Source organism: Podarcis cretensis, assembly GCF_951804945.1.
Source record: "Podarcis cretensis genome assembly, chromosome: 18".
NCBI classification, from domain to species: domain Eukaryota; kingdom Metazoa; phylum Chordata; class Lepidosauria; order Squamata; family Lacertidae; genus Podarcis; species Podarcis cretensis.
Window position 1 is genome coordinate 5,272,750 of NC_137188.1, and position 27,733 is coordinate 5,300,482.

A 27,733-nucleotide genomic window follows, 5' to 3' on the forward strand; every position below is an offset into this window, starting at 1 on the left:
TCTGCACCCGCTGGAGTTTCTGGGACAGCTTCAAGGGCAGCCCCGCGTAGAGTGAATTACAGTAGTCAAGCCTGGAGGTGACCATTGCATGGATCACTGTGGCCAGGGCAGGGCAGGAAAGGTAAGGGACCAACTGCTTGATAAAAGGCAGCAAATCTAAATAAAAATAAAGGAAAGGAAAGGAAAGAAGGACCTTAAAAAAATAATATTTTGAATTTACTGGACTCCATTACATTTTTTTTTTAATGAAAGAGCTAACTAAGACATCTAGTTGCTAGAGATGTCATAGAGACAAGGCTTCTTTAGAACATATGTTCTTACATTGTCCTACATTGGAAATTTTTTTGGCAGAGGGTAATAGAAACGATCAATGCGACAATACAGAAAAAACCTTAAATTCAGAGAGGAAAACATCCTTTTGAATTATATACCCAATACATGGAACCTAACAAAGGGTAAATATGAATGGGCTTGGCAAACAGCCTGGTACAGTGGTACCTGGTTGTGAACGGGATCCGTTCCGGAGGCCTGTTTGCAACATGAAAAGAACGCAACCTGCAGCGGCGCATCTGCGCACGCGCGGGTTGAGATTCACCACTTCTGCGCATGAGTGTGACGTCATTTTGTGCGTCTGCGCATGAGCATGAAAGTAACCCTTTCTGGTACTTCCGGGTCGCTGTAGGACGTAACCTGAAAGAACATAACATGAAGCGGACATAACATGAGGTATGATTGTATTGATGAACTGGAAAAATTAAAATGTGTCTCCTTTCAACCAATGGATAGAAGAAATGTATAAAATGTATAATCTTGCAACACATGGACAAGTTGCGGAGAAATGTAGACTTGCCATGGACAAATTTGACGAGAATCGTAACAATTCTTATTTTTTCCACATCTTATTTGACCTTGTGCACTTATAATTTTATACCGTGTATTTTAAAAAATCCCCCCCCCCAAGAAATAATTTTTAGGAAAGGAAAGGGGGAACCAAAAAGAAAGGCAGAAAGATAAAGATGGGGGGAAATTCAGAGCCCTCTATCAGAGGTAGAACTTAATCCTTGTCCCACACAAAAGGGGTGGACCCTCCCAATTCTCCCTTGGGAGCTTCATCCTCTTCTCCCTGCCCCCCACCCTGGGCGATCTCCCCTTCCCCGACTCTCACACAGGGTCTTTCAACGCCCTTCCATCACCTTCCTGTGCATACCCTCCCGTAACCCAGAACAGATTACATCACAAAACGGAACAACACATGAGCAAAGGCAAAATTAGCAGAGAAACAACAAGAAAAGGAAGGGGGGAAAGAGCGATGACGGAAGTTAGAAATTGTTGTGGTTCAAGGGGGTTGCTCGTGCGTAAGTTGGCGCCACACCTGGCTGGGTTACTTGGGTGAACCCTTTCTGTCCGGACAGCCACCCATCCATGGCTGTCTCAATCGCTGGCAGAATCCGTCAGTGGGCGTTTCTTGAACTTCTTCCAGCAAAGAAGTTCTTTGACGCCCAGTCTCCTCCTACTCTCCCTGCGCGGAAGTCTTCTGCGCAGGGAGGGTGTGGGCAGCAGAGGACCCGTGCTCTCCCCGCTGGTCTCTGTTGAGGAGTCCTGGAGCCTTCTCTCCGATTCCCCCATCTGCCCCCCTCCTCCACTGGTGCTACGCTGATTTCCTTCCCCAGCAGATGGGCTGCCTCTCTCCCTACTGGGACCCTCTCCGGCATCCCTCTGGAGCCCTCTCTCCTCCCTTGGCTCCGATGGCAGTTCCCTGACAGAAATCATAAAGAATAAAAACAGAAAGAGAGATGGTGGCAATGATTCTATTATTTTATATGCCGCCCATCTGACTGGGTTCTACCCAGCCATTCCGGGCAGCTTCCAGCAAAATATACAAACACAACAAAACATCAAGCATTAAAAACTTTTCCCTATGAGAAAAAGAAATAAAGAGAAATAAAGTCCTCTTTAGTACTACAATTCCCAGAGTCCCCAAAGCTTAGGTGCAGAGGAGGAACGACTTTCTCCTGTTTTGGGGAGCAGGAAAAGAGCTCCCCAGGCCGTCTCCATTCTCTCTTGTTGTTGTTGTTTAGTCGTTTAGTCGTGTCCGACTCTTCGTGACCGCCTGGACCAGAACACGCCAGGCACTTCTGTCTTCCGCTGCCTCCCGCAGTTTGGTCAAACTCATGCGGGTAGCTTCCAGAACACTGTCCCACCATCTCGTCCTCTGTCCTCCCCTTCTCCTTGTGCCCTCAATCTTTCCCAGCATCAGGGTCTTTTCCAGGGAGTCTTCTCTTCTCATGAGGTGGCCAAAGTCTTGAAGCCTCAGCTTCAGGATCTGTCCTTCCAGTGAGCACTCAGGGCTGATTTCCTTCAGAATGGAGAGGTTTGATCTTCTTGCAGTCCATGGGACCCTCAAGAGTCTCCTTCCAGCACCATAATTCAAAAGCATCCATTCTTCGGCAATCAGCCTTCTTTATGGTCCAGCTCTCACTTCCATACATCACTACTGGGAAAACCAGAGCTTTAACGATACGGACCTTTGTCAGCAAGGTGATGTCTCTGCTTTTTAAGATGCTGTCCAGGTTTGTCATTGCTTTTCTCCCAAGAAGCAGGCGTCTTTTAATTTCGTGACTGCTATCACCATCTGCAGTGATCATGGAGCCCAAGAAAGTAAAATCTCTCACTGCCTCCATTTCTTCCCCTTCATTTGCCAGGAGGTGATGGGCCCAGTGGCCATGATCTTAGTTTTTTTTTTTTTATGTTGAGCTTCAGACCATATTTTGCGCTCTCCTCTTCCACCCTCATTAAAAGGTTCTTTAATTCCTCCTCACTTTCTGCCATCAAGGTTGTGTCATCTGCATTCTCTCTCTAGCACCTAGATATAATTTCCCCACCCCAACTTCAAATTCTTTCCCTGAGTTGCCTCATCTTCCTTGACTGAAAATGTATTTTTAGCATTGTCTCATTGCACGGAAGATTCTTGCAGGCAGATAAGTGTCCAGTGAAACAGAAGCAGCAAGATTCACGCACCCCCCAAAAAAAGGAATACCAGCAGCTTCTTCCAGACTCATAGAATCATAGAGTAGGAAGAGACCACCAGGGCCATCGAGTCCAACCCCCTGCCAAGCAGGAAACACCATCAGAGCACTCCTGACATATGGTTGTCAAGCCTCTGCTTAAAGACCTCCAAAGAAGGAGACTCCACCACACTCCTGGGCAGCAAATTCCACTGTCAAACAGCTCTTACTGTCAGGAAGTTCTTCCTAATGTTTAGGTGGAATCTTCTTTCTTGTAGTTTGGAGCCATTGCTCCGTGTCCGCTTCTCTGGAGCAGCAGAAAACAACCTTTCTCCCTCCTCTATGTGACCTCCTTTTATATATTTGAACATGGCTATCATATCACCCCTTAACCTCCTCTTCTCCAGGCTAAACATGCCCAGCTCCCTTAGCCGTTCCGCATCGTTTCCAGGCCTTTGACCATTTTGGTTGCCCTCCTCTGGACACGTTCCAGTTTGTCCGTGTCCTTCTTGAACTGTGGTGCCCAGAACTGGACACAGTACTCCAGGTGAGGTCTGACCAGAGCAGAATACAGCTCACGATTACAAGGTACCCAAATGCCTCCCGCACCTTCCAGAGCGAACTATCACCCGCCTCGTGCCCTCAAGCGTGTTCTGTCCCTGTCACAACACTTGACATTGCTGCCACACGGAGCAGAGCACGAGCCACTGACAAAAGGCGAGCAAGTTTTGTCTTTTGATGCGCACCAGGGGCATGATCCGCTTGGATTTAACTCAGCTCCAGCACGGAACACTATTGGAGACACTCCATGCAGGCGAAGGGGGACGCAAAAAAGGAGTTGCCTTTGTGCATCTCAAAGCACCGTTTCTGAAGTTTCGTGGGATCCTAGAATTGTAGGCTCCCAGACTTTGGCCACCTCATGAGAAGAGAAGACTCCCTGGAAAAGACCCTGATGTTGGGAAAGATGGAGGGCACAAGGAGAAGGGGACGACAGAGGACGAGATGGTGGGACAGTGTTCTCGAAGATACCAGCATGAGTTTGACCAAACTGCGGGAGGCAGTGGAAGACAGGAGGGCCTGGCGTGCTCTGGTTCATGAGGTCACGAAGAGTCGGACACGACTAAAGGACTAAACAACAACAAGAATTGGAACAAACCACAAGGGTCATGTAATCCCAAATCCCAGAAATGCCGGTTTGGAAACAACAGCAACTGCCATCTGTAGTAGAATGGCGACAGAAGATAATGGAATATGCAGAAATAGCTAAATTAACGGGGGAAATTTGACAACATGGCAAAGAAACATTTCAAAAAGAATGGGAAAAAATTATGTCGTACATAGGGAAGATAAGGTGAAATAGTGAAACCCGTAGAATTGAAATAAACCTCATAGTGTGAAATACAAAGAAAATTGTTGTTGTTGTTTAGTAGTTTAGTCTTTGTGACCCCCTGGACCAGAGCATGCCAGGCACTTCTGTCTTCCACTGCCTTCCGCAGTTTGGTCAAACTCATGCTGGTAGCTTCAAGAACACTGTCCCACCATCTCGTCCTCTGTCGTCCCCTTCTCCTTGCGCCCTCCATCTTTCCCAGCATCAGGGTCTTTTCCAGGGAGTCTTCTCTTCTCATGAGGTGGCCAAAGTCTTGGAGCCTCAGCTTCAGGATCTGTCCTTCCAGTGAGCATTCAGGGCTGATTTTATGCCAAGGTACACAGGCCAAAATAAACCTATTCTTTTATTTGGCATGAAGGTGGCTGAGAGGAGCCTTCTACCCACGGAAGTGAAGTATTTTTTTTTTTGTATTTTTTAAAAACCCACCGGTAACAAGAGAGGGCCTGTTGGGTGGTGAATATATATGTGCATATCTTTAAAAGGAAATAGCGAAATAAACGTCCTATTCTTCCCGCCGCCTCTGTGGCATCCATCATCGGCACAGGGACAAAGAGAACCCCCTTCACAATTCAAATTCTGCTGATGCAAGGAACCTGTGGGATGGGCATGCTGAAAATTTTGTGCTATCTACGTAGGCAAATGTAGATCTTTTGGGGGTGGGGGTGGGAATGCAGCCCCCCAGGATCAGAGCAGGTCAAAAGATGGGAATCTAGGAGGTCCCAAATGCACTATGCCAGGGGTCAGCAAACTTTTTCAGCAGGGGGCCGGCCCACTGTCCCTCAGACCTTGTGGGGGGCCGGACTATACTTTGGAAAAAAATACAGTGGTACCTCGGGTTAAGTACTTAATTCGCTTCGGAGGTCCGTACTTAACCTGAAACTGTTCTTAACCTGAAGCACCACTTTAGCTAACAGGGCCTCCCGCTGCCGCCGCTCTGCCGGAGCACGATTTCTGTTCTCATCCTGCAGCAAAGTTCTTAACCTGAAGCACTATTTCTGGGTTAGCGGAGTGTGTAACCTGAAGCGTATGTAACCTGAAGCGTATGTAACCCGAGGTACCACTGTAAATGAATGAATTCCTATGCCCCACAAATAACCCAGAGATGCATTTTAAATAAAAGGACACAGTCTACTCATGTAAAAACACGCTGATTCCTGGACTGTCCGTGGGCTGGATTTAGAAGGCGATTGGGCCAGATCCGGCCCTCGGGCCTTAGTTTGCTTATCCATGCATTTAAAGCAGAGCCATCCCACTTGAAACAGTTGTGGTTTCCCCCAAAGCATCCTGAGAAAACTTTGTTATTGGTGCTGATTGGACCCTCTGGTCCCCTTAAGATACCTGCAATTCCCAGAGTCCCCTGCCAAGAGATAAGAATGGCTGTACGCACCCTTAAAAAAACCACACCTCCCAGGATCCTTTGGGAGAAGCCATGTCTGCTTAAAGCAGGACGATACAGTGGTACCTTGGTTCTCAAACTTAATCCGTTCCAGAAGTCTGTTCCAACACCAAAGCGTTCCAAAACCAAGGCGCGCTTTCCCATAGAAAGTAATGCAAAACGGATTAATCCGTTCCAGACTTTTAAAAACAACCCCTAAAACGGCAATTTTGCATGAATTTTACTATCTAACGAGACCATTGATCCATAAAATGAAAGCAATAAACAATCTACTGCAGTCACACAATCAATCCATCAGTAGCTGGACTGGGTTCCACACTGTCATAAAAACAAAACAAAAAAGAGCCACAAAAATGCAAAATAAATAGCAAAAACAGACAGACCTCAGTGTAACACTCAAATCAGAAGCGTAACACTCAAAACGGAGCACGTTTGGCTTCTGAAAAAAGTTCGCAAATTGGAACACTTACTTCCGGGTTTGCAGCATTTAGGTTCCAAGTTGTTCAACTATTAAGTCGTTTGAGAACCAAGGTACCACTGCTTTTAATGCATAGGGCAGATGGGGCCTGGTCTTATCAGAGCAATCCCATGGAAATTAATGGACTTGAGTGAGTCCTGTCCATCAATTTCAATCAGTCTACTCTGAGCAGGACTTAATAGGACACAAATCTCACGGAGCACGTCCTGGCTTGCACTTTGCACAGCTTCAAATTTGTGTTCTCTTTAAAGAAGAGAGAGAAAGGAAGAGTGGGGGTTTCTTTAGTTTTGGGTGGTGGGGCCCAAATGGGCCAGTTTTCCAATCCTTGGTCTCTATGGGAGACCTGTGGACCTCCAGACGTCGTGCTTTTTATTTATTCATTGGTTTAATAAAGTAAAAGAAAATTTAAATCCACATACACCTTGTGTTATCTGGCCGCAAATGGTAATTTTGATTATTGTTCTCACGCCTGGCTTTCTCTCTCTTCTTTTTACATCTTGAATTGTATCTTTTTTTATAGTAATAATAATAAAAAATCCAGAATCGATGATCACAACAATAAACGAACAGGAAATTAAATTTATTACTCCTTGCGGCTGTAGGGGGAGAAAATTGAGGAGGCGGGGGGGGGGACACCACCCATGCCCCCTTGAGGGAAGACGTGATATATTTATAAACTATGCACTGAGAGGCGACTTTCCCCCCTCTGATGGTGGTCTTATTTGGACAATTGTATATTGCCTTAACAGGATGAGAAATGAAAAAGTATTCTGGGTCAGAGTCCTTTCTCAGGTAGGTAGCCGTGTTGGTCTGCCAAGGAATTTAGGTAGCCGTGTTGGTCTACAAAGGAATTTCAGAAATAGACTGGAAAGAGAAGCTGCTGAATTGCAACTTATTACCAAACTTAAAACCATGGAGAGACCTGGTCTTAACAAAGACATTGGATTCTTATCTCATTATACATGACAAAGCCATTTTTCACCTTCTCACCCCTTGCTTTTTCCTGTAAGACCTATTGCAGTCGTTAAGAGTCGTCAACAGGCTCATCACAGCTATCTGCCAATCACCCAATCCCACCACCCTTCTGAGTAATACCCCTCCCCACCTTCTCACTATATAGAAGGGTCTGGTGACTTCTGTTTCAGTGTATCTGAAGAAGTGTGCATGCACACGAAAGCTCATACCTAGAACTAACTTAGTTGGTCTTTAAGGTGCTACTGGAAGGAATTTTTTTTTCTTTTATTTTGTAGAGTCCTTTCTGTTGGGGATAATTCAGACTGAAATTCCCAGGTGTCAAAAAAGGTTATTTATGTATGCCGCTACTGCGGCCTGTGTTTTTTTTAGCCCCAAAATGGAAAACGAGTGAGGTCCAAACTAAAGAAGAATTGCAACTTAAATTGACAGAATACGCACAGCTTGCAGACTTAACGTACAGAATAAGAGAACAAGAAGAACATACGTTTACAGAAGATTGGAAAACGTTTGTTGAATATATGGGAAACAACTGTGTACAGCTGAAAATGCTGGCAGCATTAAGATAAACAGTGTAAATAAGTTTTGATGGATGTAATAATGGTTTCGTTTTTTAAAAATATGCAGGGATTTATGTTTTGCAAAATGAACCATGGAAAGAGAAGAAGTGATGTCACCGATATCTTAAGCATGCAAAACAGAACACCGATATCTTAAGCATGGAAAACAGAACATTTAATAAAAATTACATACAAAGTTCATTTTTTAAAAAAATGAAAAAGTATTCCGGACTAGGATTGCCAGGTTGGTAGTATCCCAGACCCTAAGATTTCAGGGCTCAAACCTGATACCTATATCTATTAGATTTATAGATAAAAAAGGTAAAGAGACCCCTGACCATTAGGCCCAGTCGTGACCGATTCTGGGGTTGCGGCGCTCATCTCGCTTTACTGGCCGAGGGAGCCGGCGTACAGCTTCCAGGTCATGTGGCCAGCATGACTAAGCCGCTTCTGGCGAACCAGAGCAGCGCACGGAAACGCCGTTTACCTTCCCGCCGGAGCGGTACCTATTTATCTACTTGTACTGGTGTGCTTTTGAATTGCTAGGTTGGCAGGAGCAGGGACTGAGCAACAGGAGCTCACCCCGTCGTCGCGGGGATTCGAACTGCCGACCTTCTGATCGGCAAGTCCTTAGGCTCTGTGGTTTAACCCACAGCACCACCCCCCTTAGATTTATAGATATATAGATATAAAACAATAAAGGCCCAGATTCAGCTCCCTCCACCAGGAGGGACCCAGGCACACCTGTAGGAGTCAGGTCAGGTGTGGCGACCCTATTTTACATGCATCCCCTTTGCTCTTTTTTCCCTTGGTTCAAAGTGAGCAAACAAAATAAGGAAGTTTTTGGTGAGCGATCGTTTCCCGTTTCCGCCCAAACTGGGGAGCTGTGGCAAATGTAGTCAGGATATGAGGCTACGCTTGGAAGTCAGTTCCCTTCCTGCGGTCCTCAAACGGGAAGTTGTCGTTAAGTGTAAAACTTCCTGGATTTGCTGGTTTGTCTGAAGAGAAGGGGGTGAGCTGCTTGGCTGAAACACTTGCTTATATCTTGCTAAGGAGACACATCCTAGAACAGAGGTCAACAAGCAGGGGGCCAGTCCACTGTCCCTCAGAGCTTGTGGGGGGCCAAACTATTTTTTTTTGGGGGGGGTGAACGAATTCCTATGCCCCACAAATAACCTAGAGATGCATTTTAAATAAAAGGACACATTCTGCTCATTTAAAAACACCAGGCAGGTCCCACAAATAACCCAGAGGTGCATTTTAAATAAAAGGACACATTCTGCTCATGTAAAAACAAGCTGATTCTTGGACCGTCTGTGGGCCGGACTGAGAAGGCGATTGGGCCAGATCCGGCCCCGGGGCCTTATTTTGCCTACCCATGTCCGAGAACCATAGAAGTCAGAGTTAGAAGGGACCTCAAGCATCATCGATTCCAAACCCCTGCAACGCAGGAATCTCTCTAAATTGAACATATGATGATATCCAAATGCGGGAATTTTTTGCTTCACTGTGGTCCCCATTTGCATGACACGTTTGGGAGTAACGTTAAATAACCGATCGATCAGTCCTTTTATTTGTATGCCACCTTTCCAAAGTTAACACCAAGGCAACTTAGAACATACCGTATTTTTCGCTCTATAAGACGCACCAGACCACAAGACGCACCTAGTTTTCGGAGGAGGAAAACAAGAAAAAACATATTCTGAATCTCAGAAGCCAGAACAGCAAGAGGGATCGCTGCGCAGCGAAAGCAGCAATCCCTCTTGCTGTTCTGGCTTCTGGGATAGCTGTGCATTCGCTCCATAAGACGCACACACATTTCCCCTTACTTTTTAGGAGATAAAAAGTGAGTCTTATAGAGCAGAAAATACGGTATTTTAAGAACTGCATTGCTACGAATGTAATGGAAGTAGTTGTGAATGATTAGATTTGTTTGATAATCTAATTTATTAAATCAATCAACTGTGCATTTAATTACATACACTTAAATATATTGTGCATATAGACCCCTGCCTATACTACACAAAACAAAGTGCTCTTGGGGGATCTTGCTTGGCTCAAGAACCAAAATCTCTGCTAACAGATTCCCCCCATCTCCCCCCCCCCTTCCTCAGCCACCCCTCCTGCCTCATATGCAACAGGAAAAAAAATGAGATTAATACCAGGCAACTATTCTCTCCCTTTTGCTGCATGTGGGGGAGAAGCAAGGGCTCCTCACCCCCCCCCGCCATGAAAAAAAATTGTGAAAAAAACACCAAGCAGAAAATTATAATCATTTTCCTGTCGGTGTCCATCTGCCTTCTGCGCATTGCCTCCTTGTCACAGAAAGTCCATTAAGAATATCCGGTGGGGAAGTACGGAGTGGGGAGGACAGAGCCTCACTTTAACCATCAAGACAAGATAATTACATGCCACAGAGAGAGAGAGTTCCTTTAACGGACTGCGCCTGTCAGTTTCCCCTCAAGTGAAAACAGAGGAAATGGCAGGATGAAGGAACCGAACTTTCGTTTTAGAAGTGATGGCTGTTATTTTTAAACTCAATTCCCCCTAGAACAGGGGTAGGCAACCTAAGGCCTGGGGGGCTGGATGTGGCCCAATCACCTTCTAAATCCGGACCGTGGACGGTCTGGGAATCAGCGTGTTTTTACCTGAGTAGAATGTGTCCTTTTATTTAAAATGCATCTCTGGGTGCTTTTACATGAGTAGAATGGCACTGTGGGTTAAACCACAGAGCCTAGGACTTGCCGATCAGAAGGTTGGCGGTTTGAATCCCCGCGATGGGGTGAGCTCCCGTTGCTCGGTCCCTGCTCCTGCCCACATAGCAGTTCGAAAGCACGTCAAAGTGCAAGTAGATCAATAGGTACCGCTCCGTGCGCTGCTCTGGTTCGCCAGAAGCGGCTTAGTCCTGCTGGCCACATGACCTGGAAGCTGTACGCCGGCTCCCTCGCCCAGTAAAGCAAGATGAGCACCGCAACCCCAGAGTCGGTCACGACTGGACCTAATGGTCAGGGGTCCCTTTAGAATGTGTTTTATTTAAAATGCATCTCTGGGTTATTTGTGGGGCATAGGAATTAGTTCATTATTATTTTCCCCCAAAATATAGTCCGGCCGCCCACAAGGTCTGAGGGACGGTGGACCGGCCCACGGCTGGAAAAAGCTTGCTGACCCCTGCCATAGAATGTGGTTGACCTTATGTCTGGACACTCTACCACCACAGATAGGGGGCAGGTTAGGTGATGGGGGGGCCGAAATCGCCCTTGTATTGCAAAATTGCACGGCAGAGAGATGGTAAGATGAGAAGAGCCTGTTGGATTGTCATGGATGCAGAGGTGGGGGGGGGGGGGACCAGCTGAGGAAGAAGATCAGAGAGACAGGAGGGAGAAAACTGGGAGGAAGTGGTGTCCGAAGCAGATGAGGTAACAGGGCTTAGTGAGCAGGGAGAGTCTGTGCCAGAGAGCAGTTCAGAATCAGAGGCCGGGAGAAGGGAGAGTGGAGTCTGGCTGGCGAAGAGACACAGGTGTCTCCCCGTCCTGTTGCCCACCTGGTTTAGAATCATAGAATCATAGAGTTGGAAGAGACCATAATGTCAAACAGCTCTTACTGTCAGGAAGTTCTTCCTAATGTTTAGGTGGAATCTTCTTTCTTGTAGTTTGGAACCATTGCTCCGTGTCCGCTTCTCTGGAGCAGCAGAAAACAACCTTTCTCCCTCCTCTATGTGACATCCTTTTATATATTTGAACATGGCTATCATGACTATCTTCATATGGCATTGTTTCCAGGCCTTTGACCATTTTGGTTGCCCTCCTCTGGACACGTTCCAGTTTGTCAGTGTCCTTCTTGAACTGTGGTGCCCAGAACTGGACACAGTACTCCAGGTGAGGTCTGACCAGAGCAGAATACAGTGGGGCACTATTACTTCCCTTGATCTAGATGCTATACTCCTATTGATGCAGCCCAGAATTGCATTGGCTTTTTTAGCTGTTGCGTCACACTGTTGGCTCATGTCAAGTTTCGCAGAACCAGGAGAGGCATGATGTGGGAGGAGCAAAGACAGGTGCACAGGTGCAGTCTCCGAGTGCCTGGAAGAAGAAACCCTGGAAAGGAAGAGGTATAAGACAGCTCTGGGGAGGCGGGGACCTTGAAGTCTTGGGGACTGCTTTACGGGGGCAAGATCCAATGGACGTTGAGCCTGACACACTCCTGTGTAGACCCTGGTTTTGCTAATTCCAACTTCCTCCGTGTGATTTACTGCTGGCTCACTTCTGTCAGTGCCATAGCATGGGGGCGGGTGTGTGTGTGTCCCCGGGTGCAGAATCGGGCGGGGGGGGGGACCAGGTGCCCCACGCAGAGGGCTGGGTGAATGCGGAGAGTGAGAGCACCCTCTGCCCTCCACCTGATCTTGGATTCCCTCCCCCAGAGCCTGATTGTGTGTGTTTTCTCTTCTGAGCCTCATGGAGTGTGTTACTTTTCCCGAACCTGACTTGAGTGTGTACAGTGGTACCTCGGGTTACATATGCTTCGGGTTACAGACTCCGCTAACCCAGAAATAGAGCTTCAGGTTAAGAACTTTGCTTCAGGATGAGAACAGAAATCGTGCTTTGGTGGTGCGGCAGCAGCAGGAGGCCCCATTAGCTAAAGTGGTGCTTCAGATTAAGAACAGTTTCAGGTTAAGAACGGACCTCCAGAACAAATTAAGTACTTAACCCGAGGTACTGCTGTATAATAAGACTTTTAAGAAACCTGCCTCTCTTCTAAAAGCAGGGAGAGGAGAGGGTATTTCAACATGAACGCTTGCGCTTGGTTTGAGGTTACTCCTGGAGAGCCAGGAGAGCAGCAAAATTGATTTGCAAACATATGTCTGCAGTTAGGTACTCTGGGTATGAATTACCAATCCACTCCCTCGCTTTCCTTTCTGCTGGACGGATATTATAGCATAGCTGCTTGCAACTTTATAGCGAACACGGTGTCAGCACTTTGATTACAATTAAAGCTCTTCAACACCCCCTCTCTTCTTTGGCAAAAGGTTTATATAACGGTCTTAGAACCAAAAGGTGTTGATGCCTCAAATTTCACCAACCTATAAGAAACAAGAAGTGCCCCTGAAGGACCAGGTGCGCAGCCTGGGAGTCATTCTGGACTCACAGCTGTCCATGGAGGCGCAGGTCAATTCTGTGTCCAGGGCAGCTGTCTAGCAGCTCCACCTGGTACGCAGGCTGAGACCCTACCTGCCTGCACATTGTCTCACCTGTGTGGTCCATCCTCTGGTTTTTTCCTGCTTAGACTGCTTCAATGTGCTCTACGTGGGGTTACCTTTGAAGGTAACCCGGAAACTACAACTAATCCAGAATGCGGCAGCTAGACTGGTGACTGGGAGTGTCTGCCGAGACCACATAACACCGGTCCTGAAAGACCTACATTGGCTCCCAGGATGTTTTTGAGCGCAATTCAAAGTGTCAGTGCTGACTTTGAAAGCCCTAAACGGCCTCGGCCCAGTATACTGGAAGGAGCGTCTCCACCCCCATTGTCCAGCTTGGGCTCCGAGGGCCTTCTGGCGGTTCCCTCACTGTGATAAGCGAGGTTACAGGGAACCAAGCAGAGGGCTTTCTCGGTGGTGGCGCCCTTCCTGTGGAACACCCTCCCATCAGATGTCAAGGGAATAAACAACTACAGTGCTACCTTGCTTCTCAAACGGCTTGGCTCCCGAACAAATTGGATCCTGAACGCCACAAACCTGGAAATAAGTGTTCCGGTTTGTGAACGTTTTTCGGAAGCCAAACATTCGACACAGCTTCCAGTTGAGTGCAGGAAGCTCCTGGGTCCGGAAGGTCTTCAGCGCCATCGGTGCAACCCAGCACCAGCAGCAGGGCACCAGTGGAGGGGAGGCCGCTGGGCAGGTGACTGAGATGGTGGACTGGCCAGCACCTCGGCTACGTCCACCCAGAGCCAATGTGACTTCATCATGTCCAGCTAGGAGGAGGTGGGAGACCTGCCGCAGTGGATCACAAGGATTAATACCTGTGCAGCCGCGACGAGGAGGAAACGCCCCTGAGGGACTTGTCAGGAGCTTGTCCTACACTCGAGTAGGACCCTGGCAGAGACACATGCCCGACTGGCATGTTCTCTCCCTCCTGGTCTTTCGTTTGGGAGCTTCAAAAGCTTTCTTCTTCCCGAACATCACAGCGACTGATGCCAACAGACACCGGCGTAACAGACCTCAGCAACTCAGCATTTTGGCTAATCTACTTTATTTACATATAAACACACACGGAGCACTGCAACATGGCTCCCTCTCTCTCTAGCATCAGACAGCAAAGAGAGAAAGAACAAAGGACAATAGTCCCACTTCACGGAACACAGTAACACAAACATCCTGTCTCCGTCACTTCCCACTTTGTGGAGTCAAAACATATACCGTCATGTGAAAGACAACAATCCCATGACTGCAGTCATGGAGCAGGAATTCTAACAGGACTCGGCAGCTCCAGGAGTTACTTCCCCTCTGGGTGCCCCCAGGATAAAGACAGTGGGGCCCCCAGGCTGGGCAGGAAGACCCTCCCGCAGAGGGGCAGGGTCCGCATTGCAGCCCCCCGCCACCAAAGGGACTCAGAGAAGGAGCAGGCCACAGAACTGGCGCTGCAGGACCAGCCTCTCTGCCCCCCAGCCCAGAGGAGGCGGTGGGAGCGATAGCAAGGAGGCTGTCACTTCCCTCCCACACTTTTCTGGTTTGTAAAGGTAAAGGTAAAGGTACCCCTGCCCGTACGGGCCAGTCTTGACAGACTCTGGGGTTGTGCGCCCATCTCACTCAAGAGGCCAGGGGCCAGCGCTGTCCGGAGACACTTCCGGGTCACGTGGCCAGCGTGACATCGCTGCTCTGGCGAGCCAGAGCCGCACACGGAAACGCCGTTTACCTTCCCGCTGGTAAGCGGTCCCTATTTATCTACTTGCACCCGGAGGTGCTTTCGAACTGCTAGGTTGGCAGGCGCTGGGACCGAGCAGCGGGAGCGCACCCCGCCGCAGGGATTCAAACCGCCGACCTTTTGATCGGCAAGCCCTAGGCGCTGAGGCTTTAACCCACAGCGCCACCTGCGTCCCACCTGGTTTGAGGGGCTTGCAAATGAACCCCCCCCCCCAAATCAAATAACACATGAGTGCTGAACTTCCAATATGCTCTGCTAGATTTCCGGAAGTGGCTTTTATGTGGTGCAAAAGCTCAGATATAATGTGGAATCGGATAGCAGAGAAATGAGTGGTAAGCACGCAGTGTTCTCCCTTGGTTTTGCAGAATGCGTCATGCTAAAGCTCACATTTTGTGCGGGAGTTAGCCGTTAAGGAAACGAACTGCCGTGTGAAAGCAACCTTTTTAAAAATAATATTTTTATTACATTTTGCTTTGCATACATCCATAGACAATTTCCATACATAATTCAAACTAAACCTAAAGATAAAAAATGCATAAAAATACATAATAACTAAATATTTCCCCCAACCACCCATTCCCCATAACTGTTATTCTAAATGATCAAACCTTAATATTCTAAACTTTTGGACTGACTTCCATCCACCATCTCAATTTGAGTCATTTTTCCTTTCCTTAACTGCCTTCTTTAGATGTTCTCCATTTCTTGGCATAATTTAATTAGGATAACTGTTTTGTCTTTTTGCAAAGGTTAGTCAAACCCTAACCCCAAACCAACCTAGGTGGCTGTAAAAGGAACCTTATGGTGTTTAGTTATCAAACTAAGGCCCGGAGGCCACATCTGGCCCAACAGCCTTCTAAATCTGGACCGCGGACGGTCCAGGAATTAGCGTGTTTTAACATAAGTAGAATGTGTCCTTTTATTTAAAATGCAGCTCTGGGTTATTTGTGGGGCCTGCCTGGTGTTTTTACATGAGTAGAATGTGTGTTTTTATTTAAAATGCATCTCTGGGTCTGAGGGACAGTGGACCAGCCCCCTGCTGAAAAAGTTTGCTGACCCCTGGTTCTGACTATGGATCTATGGATCTATCTATGTGATCTAACCATCTCTAATGATTTCTATTAATTAAGAAGAAATCCCTTCCCCCACAACCACCTCCTCTCCTTTTCTAAGGTTTATAAGAGACAGAAAAGGAAAAGAGAGAGAGAGAGAGAGAGAGAGAGGAGTGATGGCTTCATTAATTATGCAGAAAATGCAAAAAGGAGGGGGGGAGGAATCCACCACCCAAAACCACCATCCTCTAGATGAGTTTAAAAGGAGGAGAAAACCCTTTTAGAATGGGGAGAAATTACTCCCCAAGGCAGATGAAATTTCTCTTGCAACTTCAAAGGACAATAAATTATTCAAATAGCTCCTGCCTTTTCACTCCCCCCCCCTTTCTCTCTTCTCTTCCCCCTCTTCATGATGCTATGCTCTTGAGTCAATTAAAGGGGTTTTTTTGGGTGCTGGGGGTGGTGGAGTTGATACTTTAGAGTATCTTAAACTAGGCTAGTGTATAAATAAAATTCATATTCATATTTCTGTGTGCCTACTCTATATGGAAATAAATCTCTTCCTGCTTCAACCCGCCTGCCTGCAAACGAACTGAGTAAAAGCTTGAAAAATCTGGGCAAATAGCCCCTTTGACGTTCCTAACTAAAACCATGGAGAGAAAAGCATTGGGAGAAACCACTGGGGGAAAAGCAACGACAAACCTAGACAGCATCTTAAAAAGCAGAGAGACACCATCTTGCCGACAAAGGTCTGTATGGTTTTCCCAGTAGCGATGTAGGGAAGTGAGAGCTGGACCATAAAGAAGGGTGATCGCCAAAGAATGGATGCTTTTGAATTCTGGTGCTGGAGGAGACTCTTGAGAGTCCCATGGACTGCAAGAAGATCAAACCGATCCATTCGGAAGGAAATCAGCCCTGAGTGCTCACTGGAAGGACAGATCCTGAAGCTGAGGCTCCAAGACTTTGGCCACCTCAGGAGAAGAGAAGACTCCCTGGAAAAGACTCTGATGTTGGGAAAGATGGAGGGCACAAGGAGAAGGGGGCAACAGAGAACGAGATGGCTGGACAGTGTTCTCGAAGCTACCAGCATGAGTTTGACCAAACTGCGGGAGGCAGTGGAAGACAGGAGTGCCTGGTGTGCTCTGGTCCAGGGGGTCACGAAGAGTCGGACACAACTGAACGACTAAACAACAGCAGCAACAAACTAAAACCATGGCGCTGGCCTTTCCTTCCATAAGACACCAGTTGAGGGTGTCCTGGTTGAATTGCACAGAGAAGGCCGACCAAACCCATTCTCCTGCTTCCAATAGGGAATGGTCTGTGTTCAGCCCAGAAACAAGAGCATATAGAAAAAGAAATTGATTCCACAAGAATGCAAAAAAGGAAAAGGAAGAGAGCAATTTTCAACTACTGGTCTATTAGCCACTGGGTTGGCTAGTGCAAAATATGCGGCTGTAGCCAATGCGAGTCACATTGAGGTCAAAGGGCGACCCAAATGGTTAGGGGTAGGGGGAAAGTCTGCTGCCTTCTCCTCCAAGGATCTGACTGCTAGGCACCAATCCATGGATTCCTCTAATTCTGTTTTATAGCCATTCGTGACCCACAGTGTCCAGCAGTGGGGCGGTGGCTCTGCTTAACAACCTCCCCTCTGTCTCCCCCCCCCCAATACAAAACAGCTTCTACACTGCGTGACTTGGGAGAAAATAAGAACCAGCTGTCGGATCAGGCTGGCGACCCACCTAGTTTTCACAGTGGCTGACCAGATCCCCTAGGAAATCAGCAAGCAGAATTTGAGGACAAGAGCAACTTTCCTGTTCAGGGAAGTTCAGGGAAGTTTTTAACGTGTGATTTTACTGTATTTTTGGTTTTTATGGAAGCCGCCCAGAGTGGCTGGGAAGGCCCAGCCAGATGGGCGGGGTATAAATAAATAATAATAATAATTATTATTATTATTATTATTATTATTATTATTATTATTATTATTATTATTATTATTATTATTTCCTCTCTTGTGGTTTCCATGCCATCAACAGCATCCTCCCCAAAGAATTTGCCCAATCCTCTTTTTTTTTTATTAATATTTATTAAAGATTTTCAAATATAACAGAAAAAGAAAAACATCCAAATTTAAAACCTAATTTTCATTGGCATCTTTCCAGGACTTCCCCTCCCCTCCCCATCTTGTATTCCAATTCTTTCAAATAGATTCAACAAATTCTTACCCCAAATTTTAAAATTATTATCATTGGCCCAATTTAAAAAAAAATATTTTCCCATCCCCTAAAATCGACCTGTTCCCTTCCACGAGTTCCCCTCTTTAATATGCAATACAGATTAAGATAAACAGAAAGATAAAAAAAAGAATAAAATGTAATTTAACACCCTTTGGATTCCAAGTTTCCCTCCCCCCTTTCCCGGTTGCGTTCCCAATGTCCATCAATGTCTACTGTCATCCTGGAGCTCCCACATCTAAACCAGAGTCCTTCACCAGTCCGCTTTACCGTCTTTTTATTAGTCTTTGCCATCTTTTGGACATCTTTGGTTTCACATGTCCAATCTTGGAAGGAGTCTATCTTCCAACTTTGTCCAGTTCTTGTTATTCTTATTGTTCTTGTTGTTCTCTCTCCTCCTCTTTTTTTTTTTTCCCCCTGCTCTCCTGCACAAATGTTCTAATTCCAAAAAGCTTCTAATTCCTCTGCAGAGGCTTTGTTATTCAGGAACAAAACATTACGTCAAGTCCCTTCCATTCTTCAATAGATAAATCTATTGTCTCCTTTAGTGTGTAGACCTCTGTAGACAAAATAGTGTTCCATTTCTGCAGTTTCCCAGGCGATAAAAAGTCCTATTCAAATTCGATGCCAGCAATACTTGTAGTGTCCCACAGCTCCTCTAGAGGGATTATAATAACTCAGTTTCCTTCCCGATCACACCCAACAGTCAAAGTAACTTATTATTCCTTGTTTTAAACAATTTATATCCAATTTGTAACAAATGTGACCAGCAAAGTCCTCGTAACAAAGTTCTCATTTTGTTCTTCCACTTTGACAGCTCCTTTGACAGCTGTCAAAACCTCTATTTCTCCTCTCCCGGCGCTCTTACAGATCGCTCCCGGGGTTTCCGGGGGGGGGGGGGGTTGCATTTTAATTCACATTCCACTTTTCTCCTCCAGCCCAGTCTTATAATTTTCCATCGCGAAGTTAATAACTTTATCAAAAAAAAAAAAAAGGTTGCACTCGATCTTAGTTGTCAAATCCTTTGCTTTAGCTCCTCTACAACAGGGGGGAGGCTGACTTCCTTTTTGCACCTCCCCCGCTCGCTCCGAATTTAAATAGAATTTTTCCCCTGTTTTAATCCAAGTTCCAATTACTCACGGGTTATTCTTTTAAAGACCAAATCTTCAATGGAAGAAGTCAGCGCTCTCCGTCGAATGGCATGCGGCTTCGCTCGGCAGGGGAAGCGGAGGACTCACAGCACCACCACCCCCTGTCACCCGCTCCGCAGCCTTTAAAAAGGCTCCTTCGCGGGTCGAGGGGGGGCGCAAACGGTGCCCGCCGAGTCACCATGCCCATGGGTTTCAGCGCCCATGGTTTTTGAGGGTCCCCGCGTCGCCGGCGCGGTAGAACCCAGCCCCTGCCGAGCAGGCTCCCTCCGGAGCTCGGAGGGAGTCCGCCATTCGGCAATGGCGCCAACCCAGAAGTCCCTGCCCAATCCTCTTTTAAAGGCGTCTAGGTTGGCGCCCATCACTGGCAGTCCTGTGGCAGTGAGTTCCGTAGTTGAACTCTCTGCTCCATGGTGAAGGGCTTTCTTTCCTCTGCCCTGAATCTCCAAACATTCAGCTTCCTTCGATGTCCCAGATAAGAGAGAGAGAAAAAAAAAACTTCTCCCTTGTCTGCTTTCTCCATGCCATACATTATTTTATAAATTCCTATCAGGTCCCTTCTTAACTCGCTTTTTCTCTAAACCAAAAAAGCCCCAAATGCTGCGACCGTTCCTCATCAGGGACTCGCCACAGCCCCTTTGGTCATTTTTGCTGCCCACCCCCAAAAAGGGAATATAGAGAGGGTTCAACCTCCCAGGTTTGAGGAATATAGAGAAGGAGTATTTTTACTCTTTTAAATCCATTTATTAAATTTCTATACCACCCTTCATCCAAAAAATCACAGGGCTGCTTACAGGAAATGCATTCCATAATAATAACAAAAACCATAACCGCCCCCCAAAGTTTAAAAGGCCATAGATTGTTTAATTAGCTGAAGGCCTGGGAAAATATGAGTGTTTTAGCTTGGTGCCTAAAGATATAGAATCATAGAATTGGAGAGTTAGAAGGGACCGTGAGAATCATCTAATCCAAGACCCCTGAAATGCAGGAATATGCAACTGTCCTATGAGGGCGTTGAACCTGCAACCTTGGCGCCATCAGTGCTGGGGAGAGTGTCCCACAAACAGGGAGCCACTGCGGAAAAGGCCCTGTTCTCTCATGCTGCCACCCCTCCAGACCTCTGGCAGAGGCGGCAGATGAAGAAGGGCATTGATGATGATCTCAGGGTCTGGATCAGTTCACATACAGAGAAGGGGTCCTTGAGCTTTTGCAGTCCTGAACCATTTAAGGCTTTGTAAGTCAAAACCAGCACTTTGGGACGCGGGTGGCACTGTGGGTTAAACCACAGAGCCTAGGACTTGCCGATCAGAAAGTCGGCGGTTCGAATCCCCGCAACAGGGGGAGCTCCCGTTGCTCGGTCCCTGCTCCTGCCCACCTAGCAGTTCGAAAGCACCTCAAAGTGCAAGTAGATAAATAGGTACCACTCCAGGGGGAAGGTAAACAGAGTTTCTGTGCGCTGCTCTGGTTCGCCAGAAGCGGCTTAGTCATGCTGGCCACATGACCCGGAAGCTGTACGCCGGCTCCCTCGGCCAGTAAAGCGAGATGAGCGCCACAACCCCAGAGTCGGCCACGACTGGACCTAATGGGCAGGCGTCCCTTTACCTTTTCCTAGGTCAAAACCAGCACTTTGATTTGGGCCAGAAACTAACCAGCAGCCGGTGCATTTGGGCCAGGACTGGCATGATACGATCAAACCATCTTGCCCCAAATTCTGCATCGGCCGAAGTTTCCAAACCGTATTCAGAGGCAGCCCTACATACAATGCATTGCAGTAACCTAATTTATATAGACCTTTCCCTCAAAGGGGCGTCACTCCATCATTTTTGTTGTCCTTTTCTAATCTAATTCATCTAATCTAAGCCCACCCAAGAGCCAATCTTGAACGTTCAGAGGAATCACGCAACTCCACTCGGTTGCAGCTCTGTTTTTAATTCCAGCTGAAGAACCTGGCAAGGGTTCCCTTTGCTCACCTTGTCCTCTTGTCCCCCCCACCCCCCACCCCCCGCCCCATCTGACTTATTTATATAGCACTAACGGAGGGATGGAAGTGTGGGAAGAGAAGATGACATCACTGCGACTTGATTTAATTTGATCAAGCAGTTAAAGAAGGTGACACCTGAGTTTAATTCAGTGTCCTTGGATGCTAAAGAAACAGAGAGAGAGAGAGGGAGAGAAGGGGGGGTGACGATGACAAGAGGAATTGTCCCAAATTCTCCCACCAAGACAGCATGAAATACGAGAGAAGGAACCACCAACCAGAGATGGCAGATTTTGGGGAGAGCCTCCCTAAAACAATAAGTGTATGTCTGTCCGTGGGGTTTTCTATTCCCAGCTCAACTACAGTGGTAAAGTAAAGGTAAAGGGACCCCTGACCATTAGGTCCAGTCGTGGACGACTCTGGGGTTGCGGCGCTCATCTGCTTTATTGGCCGAGGGAGCCGGCGTACAGCTTCCGGGTCATGTGGCCAGCAGGACTAAGCCGCTTCTGGCGAACCAGAGCAGCGCACGGAAACGCCGTTTACCTTCCCGCCGGAGTGGTACCTATTTATCTACTTGCACTTTGACGTGCTTTCGAACTGCTAGGTTGGCAGGAGCAGGGACCGAGCAACGGGAGCTCACCCTGTCATCGCGGGGATTCGAACCGCCGACCTTCTGATCGGCAAGCCCTAGGCTCTGTGGTTTAACCCACAGCGCCACCCGAGACCCAACTACAGTGGTACTAGGGTTACATACGCTTCAGGTTACAGACTCCGCTAACCCAGAAACAGTACCTCGGGTTAAGAACTTTGCCCCAGGATGAGAACAGAAATCGCGTACTGGTGGCCGCGGGAGGCCCCATTAGCTAAAGTGGCACCTCAGGTTAAGAACAGTTTCAGGTTAAGAACGGACCTCCGGAACGAATTAAGTTCTTAACCCGAGGTACCACTGTAGAACCAAACATCACCAGCTGGACAAGTTCACAGAAAGGCACCTTGGGGCAGAACCAGCCTGAAAGGGCTCAAGCAAGCGATTCAAGCCACATACTTAAAAGAGAAGTCAGGTGTCTATAAACAAGGTAGCATGGGGACAGTTCTCCCCGTTTTGCTTTTTCAAATATGTAAGGTAAAGGTAAAGGTACCCCTGCCCGTACGGGCCAGTCTTGACAGACTCTGGGGTTGTGCGCCCATCTCACTCAAGAGGCCAGGGGCCAGCGCTGTCCGGAGACACTTCCGGGTCACGTGGCCAGCGTGACATCGCTGCTCTGGCGAGCCAGAGCCGCACACGGAAACGCCGTTTACCTTCCTGCTGGTAAGCGGTCCCTATTTATCTACTTGCACCCGGAGGTGCTTTCGAACTGCTAGGTTGGCAGGCGCTGAGACCGAGCAGCGGGAGCGCACCCCGCCGCAGGGATTCGAACCGCCGACCTTTCGATCGGCAAGTCCTAGGCGCTGAGGCTTTAACCCACAGCGCCACCTGCGTCCCCCTTTTCAAATATGGCATCCCTGCAAATATGCCAAGGACAACTCTCACCCAGGTTGGCAAATCTCACATCTCCAGATGAGTCACGTACGTGAATTCCTCTGCGACCCAGGTCGAGATGTCCCCACCTCGGAGACAACAATCAGGTTTCAACAAAGGAACACAGCAAGCGTCCTTATACCAGGGTCAGACAGTTAATACTTTGGCCGCAATCTATTTACCCAAGAGTAAACCCTACTGAGGTCACTGGGAGTTACTTCTGAGCAGACTTGTAAAGGATGTGTGCTGTTAAGCCCACTTAAAAAATGATGAATAAATCTGGAGATACCTGGCATGGAATCTAGGCCCTTCTGGAAGAAAAGCAGGAACCCTAACACTGAGCAAGCCTCTTCCAGGTGGGGCTGATCCTCCACTGGCAAGACTGTAAAAGGTAAAGGTAAAGGGACCCTGACCATTATGTCCAGTCGTGTCCGACTCTGGGGTTGTGGCGCTCATCTCGCTTTATTGGCCGAGGGAGCCGGTGTACAACTTCAGGGTCATGTGGCCAGCATGACTAAGCAGCTTCTGGCGAACCATAGCAGCGCACAGAAACGCCGTTTACCTTCCTGCCGGAGTGGTACCTATTTATCTACTTGCACTTTGAGGTGCTTTCGAACTGCTAGGTTGGCAGGAGCAGGGACAGAGAAACGGGAGCTCACCCCATCACGGGGATTCGAACCGCCAAACTTCTGATCGGCAAGTCCTGTGGATTAAACCACAGAGCCACCCGTGTCCCAAGACTGAGCCAGCAAAAAGACAGGATCTGCACAGGGGTGTCAGGCCTAATGAGCACAGCGACCCATCTCTGGCAGCTCTTGCCCCCATGAAGCAGCTGCTGAGACTGAAAGTCCCCACCTCCCCACAGCTTCCTAAGTCCCCTCCTCTGCAGGGTTCCCCTCATGCAATCTGAGACTGTGCCAGCCTGGAACTAACTTCTCCCCTGCCCTCTTCATGCCTCTCCTGGTGCTGGGAAACCAGAGGGAAGGGGAGCTTGTCGCAGCAGGACAGGGAGACACCCATGCCTCTTCACCAGCCGGACTCATCTCTGCCTCTTAGCCTCCCTCATCTCCTGTTTCAGCTTCTGCCTCTGAGTCTGGACTGCTCTCTGCCACAGACTCTCCCTGCTCACTAAGCCCTGTTGCCTCTTCAGCTTCTGACATCTCCTCCTCCTCCCATTCTTCTCCCTCTGACCACTCATTGTCACCCCACCACCCCTCCCTGGGCTCTGAGCCTTCTTCCCTTGGGGTTCCCCCAGCTGGTGCCTCCCACCATTCCTCTGCGTCCAACTATCTATCTATCTGTCTCAGTACTCTTCACTCTGACTGCAGAAGCTCTCCAGGGTCTCAAGCACTAAAAGGGTCTTGTCTTTCTCAGCCTGGGAGCTACGGCAGAAAAGGCTCTGTCTCTTCTGTCACCACCAACCATTGCCTCTGCAGTAGATGGGACCTAGAGATGGTGCTCATCTGAAGATCTTAGCATCCGTTTGTAGAGAGAGACACAATCTTTCAGGGCTGTCATGTTGGACTGGCCATGTTGTTCGGATGCCACACTATCGTCTTCCAAAGCAACTACTACTCTATTCCGAACTTAAAAATGGAAAGCGTAATGCTGGTGGTCAACAAAAGAGATGTAAAGACTCTCTCAAGGCAAATCTTTAAAAATGTAGTATAAACCCAGATAACTGGGAAACACTGGCCTGCAAGCGATCCAGTTGAAGAACAGCCTTTACCAAAGGCGTCATGGGCTTTGAAGACACTCGAACTCAGAACGCAAGGGAGAAACGTGCTAAGATTGGCAAATCCACACCGTGATCAACTCCCACCTGGAAACCAATGTCCCCACTGTGGAAGAATGTGTGGATCCAGAATTGGCCACCACAGTCACTTATGGACTCATTGTTAAGACTGTGTTTACTTGGCTACAAGGGATCATAGAATCATAGAGTTGGAAGAGACCACAAGGGCCATCGAGTCCAACCCCCTGCCAAGCAGGAAACACCACCAGAGCACTCCTGACATATGGTTGTCAAGCCTCTGCTTAAAGACCTCCAAAGAAGGAGACTCCACCACACTCCTTGGCAGCAAATTCCACTGTCAAACAACTCTTACTGTCAGGAAGTTCTTCCTAATGTTTAGGTGGAATCTTCTTTCTTGTAGTTTGGATCCATTGCTCCGTGTCCGCTTCTCTGGAGCAGCAGAAAACAACCTTTCTCCCTCCTCTATGTGACATCCTTTTATATATTTGAACATGGCTATCATATCCCCCCTTAACCTCCTCTTCTCCAGGCTAAACATGCCCAGCTCCCTTAGCCGTTCCTCATAAGGCATCGTTTCCAGGCCTTTGACCATTTGGGTTGCCCTCCTCTGGACACGTTCCAGTTTGTCAGTGTCCTTCTTGAACTGTGGTGCCCAGAACTGGACACAGTACTCCAGGTGAGGTCTGACCAGAGCAGAATACAGTGGCACTATTACTTCCCTTGATCTAGATCGCCAAAGAAGACAGCTCATCTATATGGAGTTCTTAGGTTTTAGGGACTCCTCTCCCCCACTCCCCCACACCAACAAATCTTTAGAGTAAAAAAAATGCAATAACAAAGAGCACCTTGAGAGCATGCAGGGAGCTTGATACTCATTCGCACCCAGACCTGATGATATGTTTTAAATGAAGACTGTGCAATTTCAGAAAATGAGCACACGATACCAGAATAGATTGTGGGGTTTTGGGGGTGTGGGGTTTGTGCGCTTCACTTACTTTCAGCGGTGCAGCCGACCAGCAGCAAGTAGACAAGGTTGGCAAGGGGGAGCAGCAGTGTTAATCCCGAGGCAGGATTCATGCTGGTGGTGTGTGGAGGTCTCTTACCCCGGCCTGGCGGCCCCCCCAGTTTAGCAGAACTCACAGCGCCTCTGGAACGGCGTCAAGACCTGCGGAGGGAGGGAAAGAGATGCAAGTTTAGACTGCGAAGGGTTTTCCAAGGTGGCTGCTGCAGAACTGTGCATGCAGCCAAGAACTCTGATCTCCAAGAGTAAACTTTTTCAGCAGGGGGCCGGTCCACTGTCCTTCAGACCTTGTGGGGGGCCGAACTACGGTATATTTCGGGGGGGAAATACCGTATTTTCTGCTCTATAAGACTCACTTTTTCCCTCCTAAAAAGTAAGGGGAAATGTGTGTGTGCGTCTTATGGAGCGAATGCAGGCTGCGCAGCTATCCCAGAAGCCAGAACAGCAAGAGGGATTGCTGCTTCCACTGCGCAGCGATCCCTCTTGCTGTTCTGGCTTCAGAATATTTTTTTTCTTGTTTTCCTCCTCCCAAAACTAGGTGCGTCTTGTGGTCTGGTGCATCTTATAGAGCGAAAAATATGGTAAATGAACAAATCCCTATGCCACACAAATAACCCAGAGATGCATTTTAAATAAAAGCACACACTCTACTCATGTACAAACACCAGGCAGGCCCCACAAATAACCCAGAGATGCATTTTAAATAAAAGCACAGATTCTACTCATGTAAAAACATGCTGATTCCTGGACCGTCCATGGGCCAGATTTAGAAGGCGATTGGGCCGGATCCGACCCCCGGGCCTTAGTTTGCCTACCCATGTCCAAGAGCAACAGAAGATCCTCTCCGCCACATGACATAATCTCACAAACAAGGCATGAAAGGTAATAGCTTCAGAAGTGGAAACAAGAGGAACTACCAGCAAAGGAAGAATGGCAATTGAAGCTGATGGAGTCTGCAGAACTGGCCAAAATGATGGGAATAAACCGAAAAGCAAAAGTTCATCAAGGACTGGACCAAATTTGTACATTATTTGAAAGACAATTGTATTTAATCAAATATACGTTGATAGGATTGCAAGAAGCTTTGTAAGGAAAGGTACAAAAACCACTGCAGATAAGAATAAGAACGCATGATGTTTCAACGTTTTTGATTACAAAGCAATGGTGAAATAGTGAAAATGCAGATATTTGAAATGAAATCATGGAATCATAGAGTTGGAAGAGACCACAAGGGCGAAATGAAAGGTAGAAAATCGTAAGAAAGTTTTGAAGGAAGTCAGGGCCCTAAAAAGCCAAAATGTATAACATGAGATATTGCAACGGAAAGTATTATTGTAAAACTAATAAAAATGATATGGAAAAAAGGAAAAAAGAAAGGTGGTAGCCTCTCTCTTCTCTTTCCCCATGATCTACAGCCAAGAATGCACACAGCCTGCAGCCACCGGTCACTTCAAGGCTGGACTACTGCAATGCTCTGAGCATAGGGCTGCCCTTGGACTCAGGCTGCTAACAAAAGTCGCAAGCGCCGCAACCTTTCCCCACAAGAGAGTTGCCCCTCTAGGGCAGCCAGGATAGCCCTGGGATATGGGGCTTCCCATGATGACCCAACATAAAAAAAGATAAAGACTCGGGTACCCTGGGAAATTCACATTTCCCAAAGCCCCTTCCAGAGACACTCAAAACAGCAGATTACATTTCCTGTCTTAAGGTCCAGTCGTGTCCGACTCTGGGGTTGCAGTGCTCATCTTGCTTTACTGGCTGAGGGAGCCGGCGTCCAGCTTCCGGGTCATGTGGCCAGCATGACTAAGCCGCTTCTGGCGAACCAGAGCAGCGCACAGAAACTCTGTTTACCTTCCCCCTGGAGTGGTACCTATTTATCTACTTGCACTTTGAGGTGCTTTCGAACTGCTAGGTTGGCAGGAGCAGGGACTGAGCAACGGGAGCTCACCCCGTCACGGGGATTCGAACCGCCGACCTTCTGATCGGCAAGTCCTAGGCTCTGTGGTTTAACCCACAGCGCCACGCAAATAAAAAAAACCAACAACCTCTGTACCTAATTTTGGGCTTTTCAGAACACATTAGGAGCAAGCTAATGAGACAGCAAGAGAGAGAAAGAAAACAGCCTTCAGGGTTCCTATTGGGCACAATTTTGGCACTTTCCTTCAGCGCAGCTGGAGAAGTCGCTTGCAGGCCGCTAAGTCGCTCAGCATGCGATTTTAATAGGTCACTGGGTCAAAACGGGAAATATATATATATACACACTTTGGAAGATTGGAAGGCATTAAAAAATCAATTAAATTTCCAAGCGGGAAA

The 27,733-nt window shown here is 47.7% G+C and overlaps 1 protein-coding gene across 14 annotated transcripts in view; it reads right to left on the bottom strand.

Annotated features, from left to right (window-relative positions):
* PTPRS (protein tyrosine phosphatase receptor type S) overlaps nucleotides 1-27,733 on the bottom strand; it is a 327,352-nt gene that overhangs the window by 167,138 nt on the left and 132,481 nt on the right. For all 14 annotated transcript variants that reach the window (XM_079960405.1, XM_079960406.1, XM_079960400.1 and 11 more), the window contains one exon: nucleotides 25,395-25,564. In XM_079960405.1, the coding sequence (XP_079816531.1) occupies nucleotides 25,395-25,476 (82 nt within the window). In that variant the 5' untranslated portion in view covers nucleotides 25,477-25,564. The remainder of the gene's footprint in view (nucleotides 1-25,394; nucleotides 25,565-27,733) is intronic.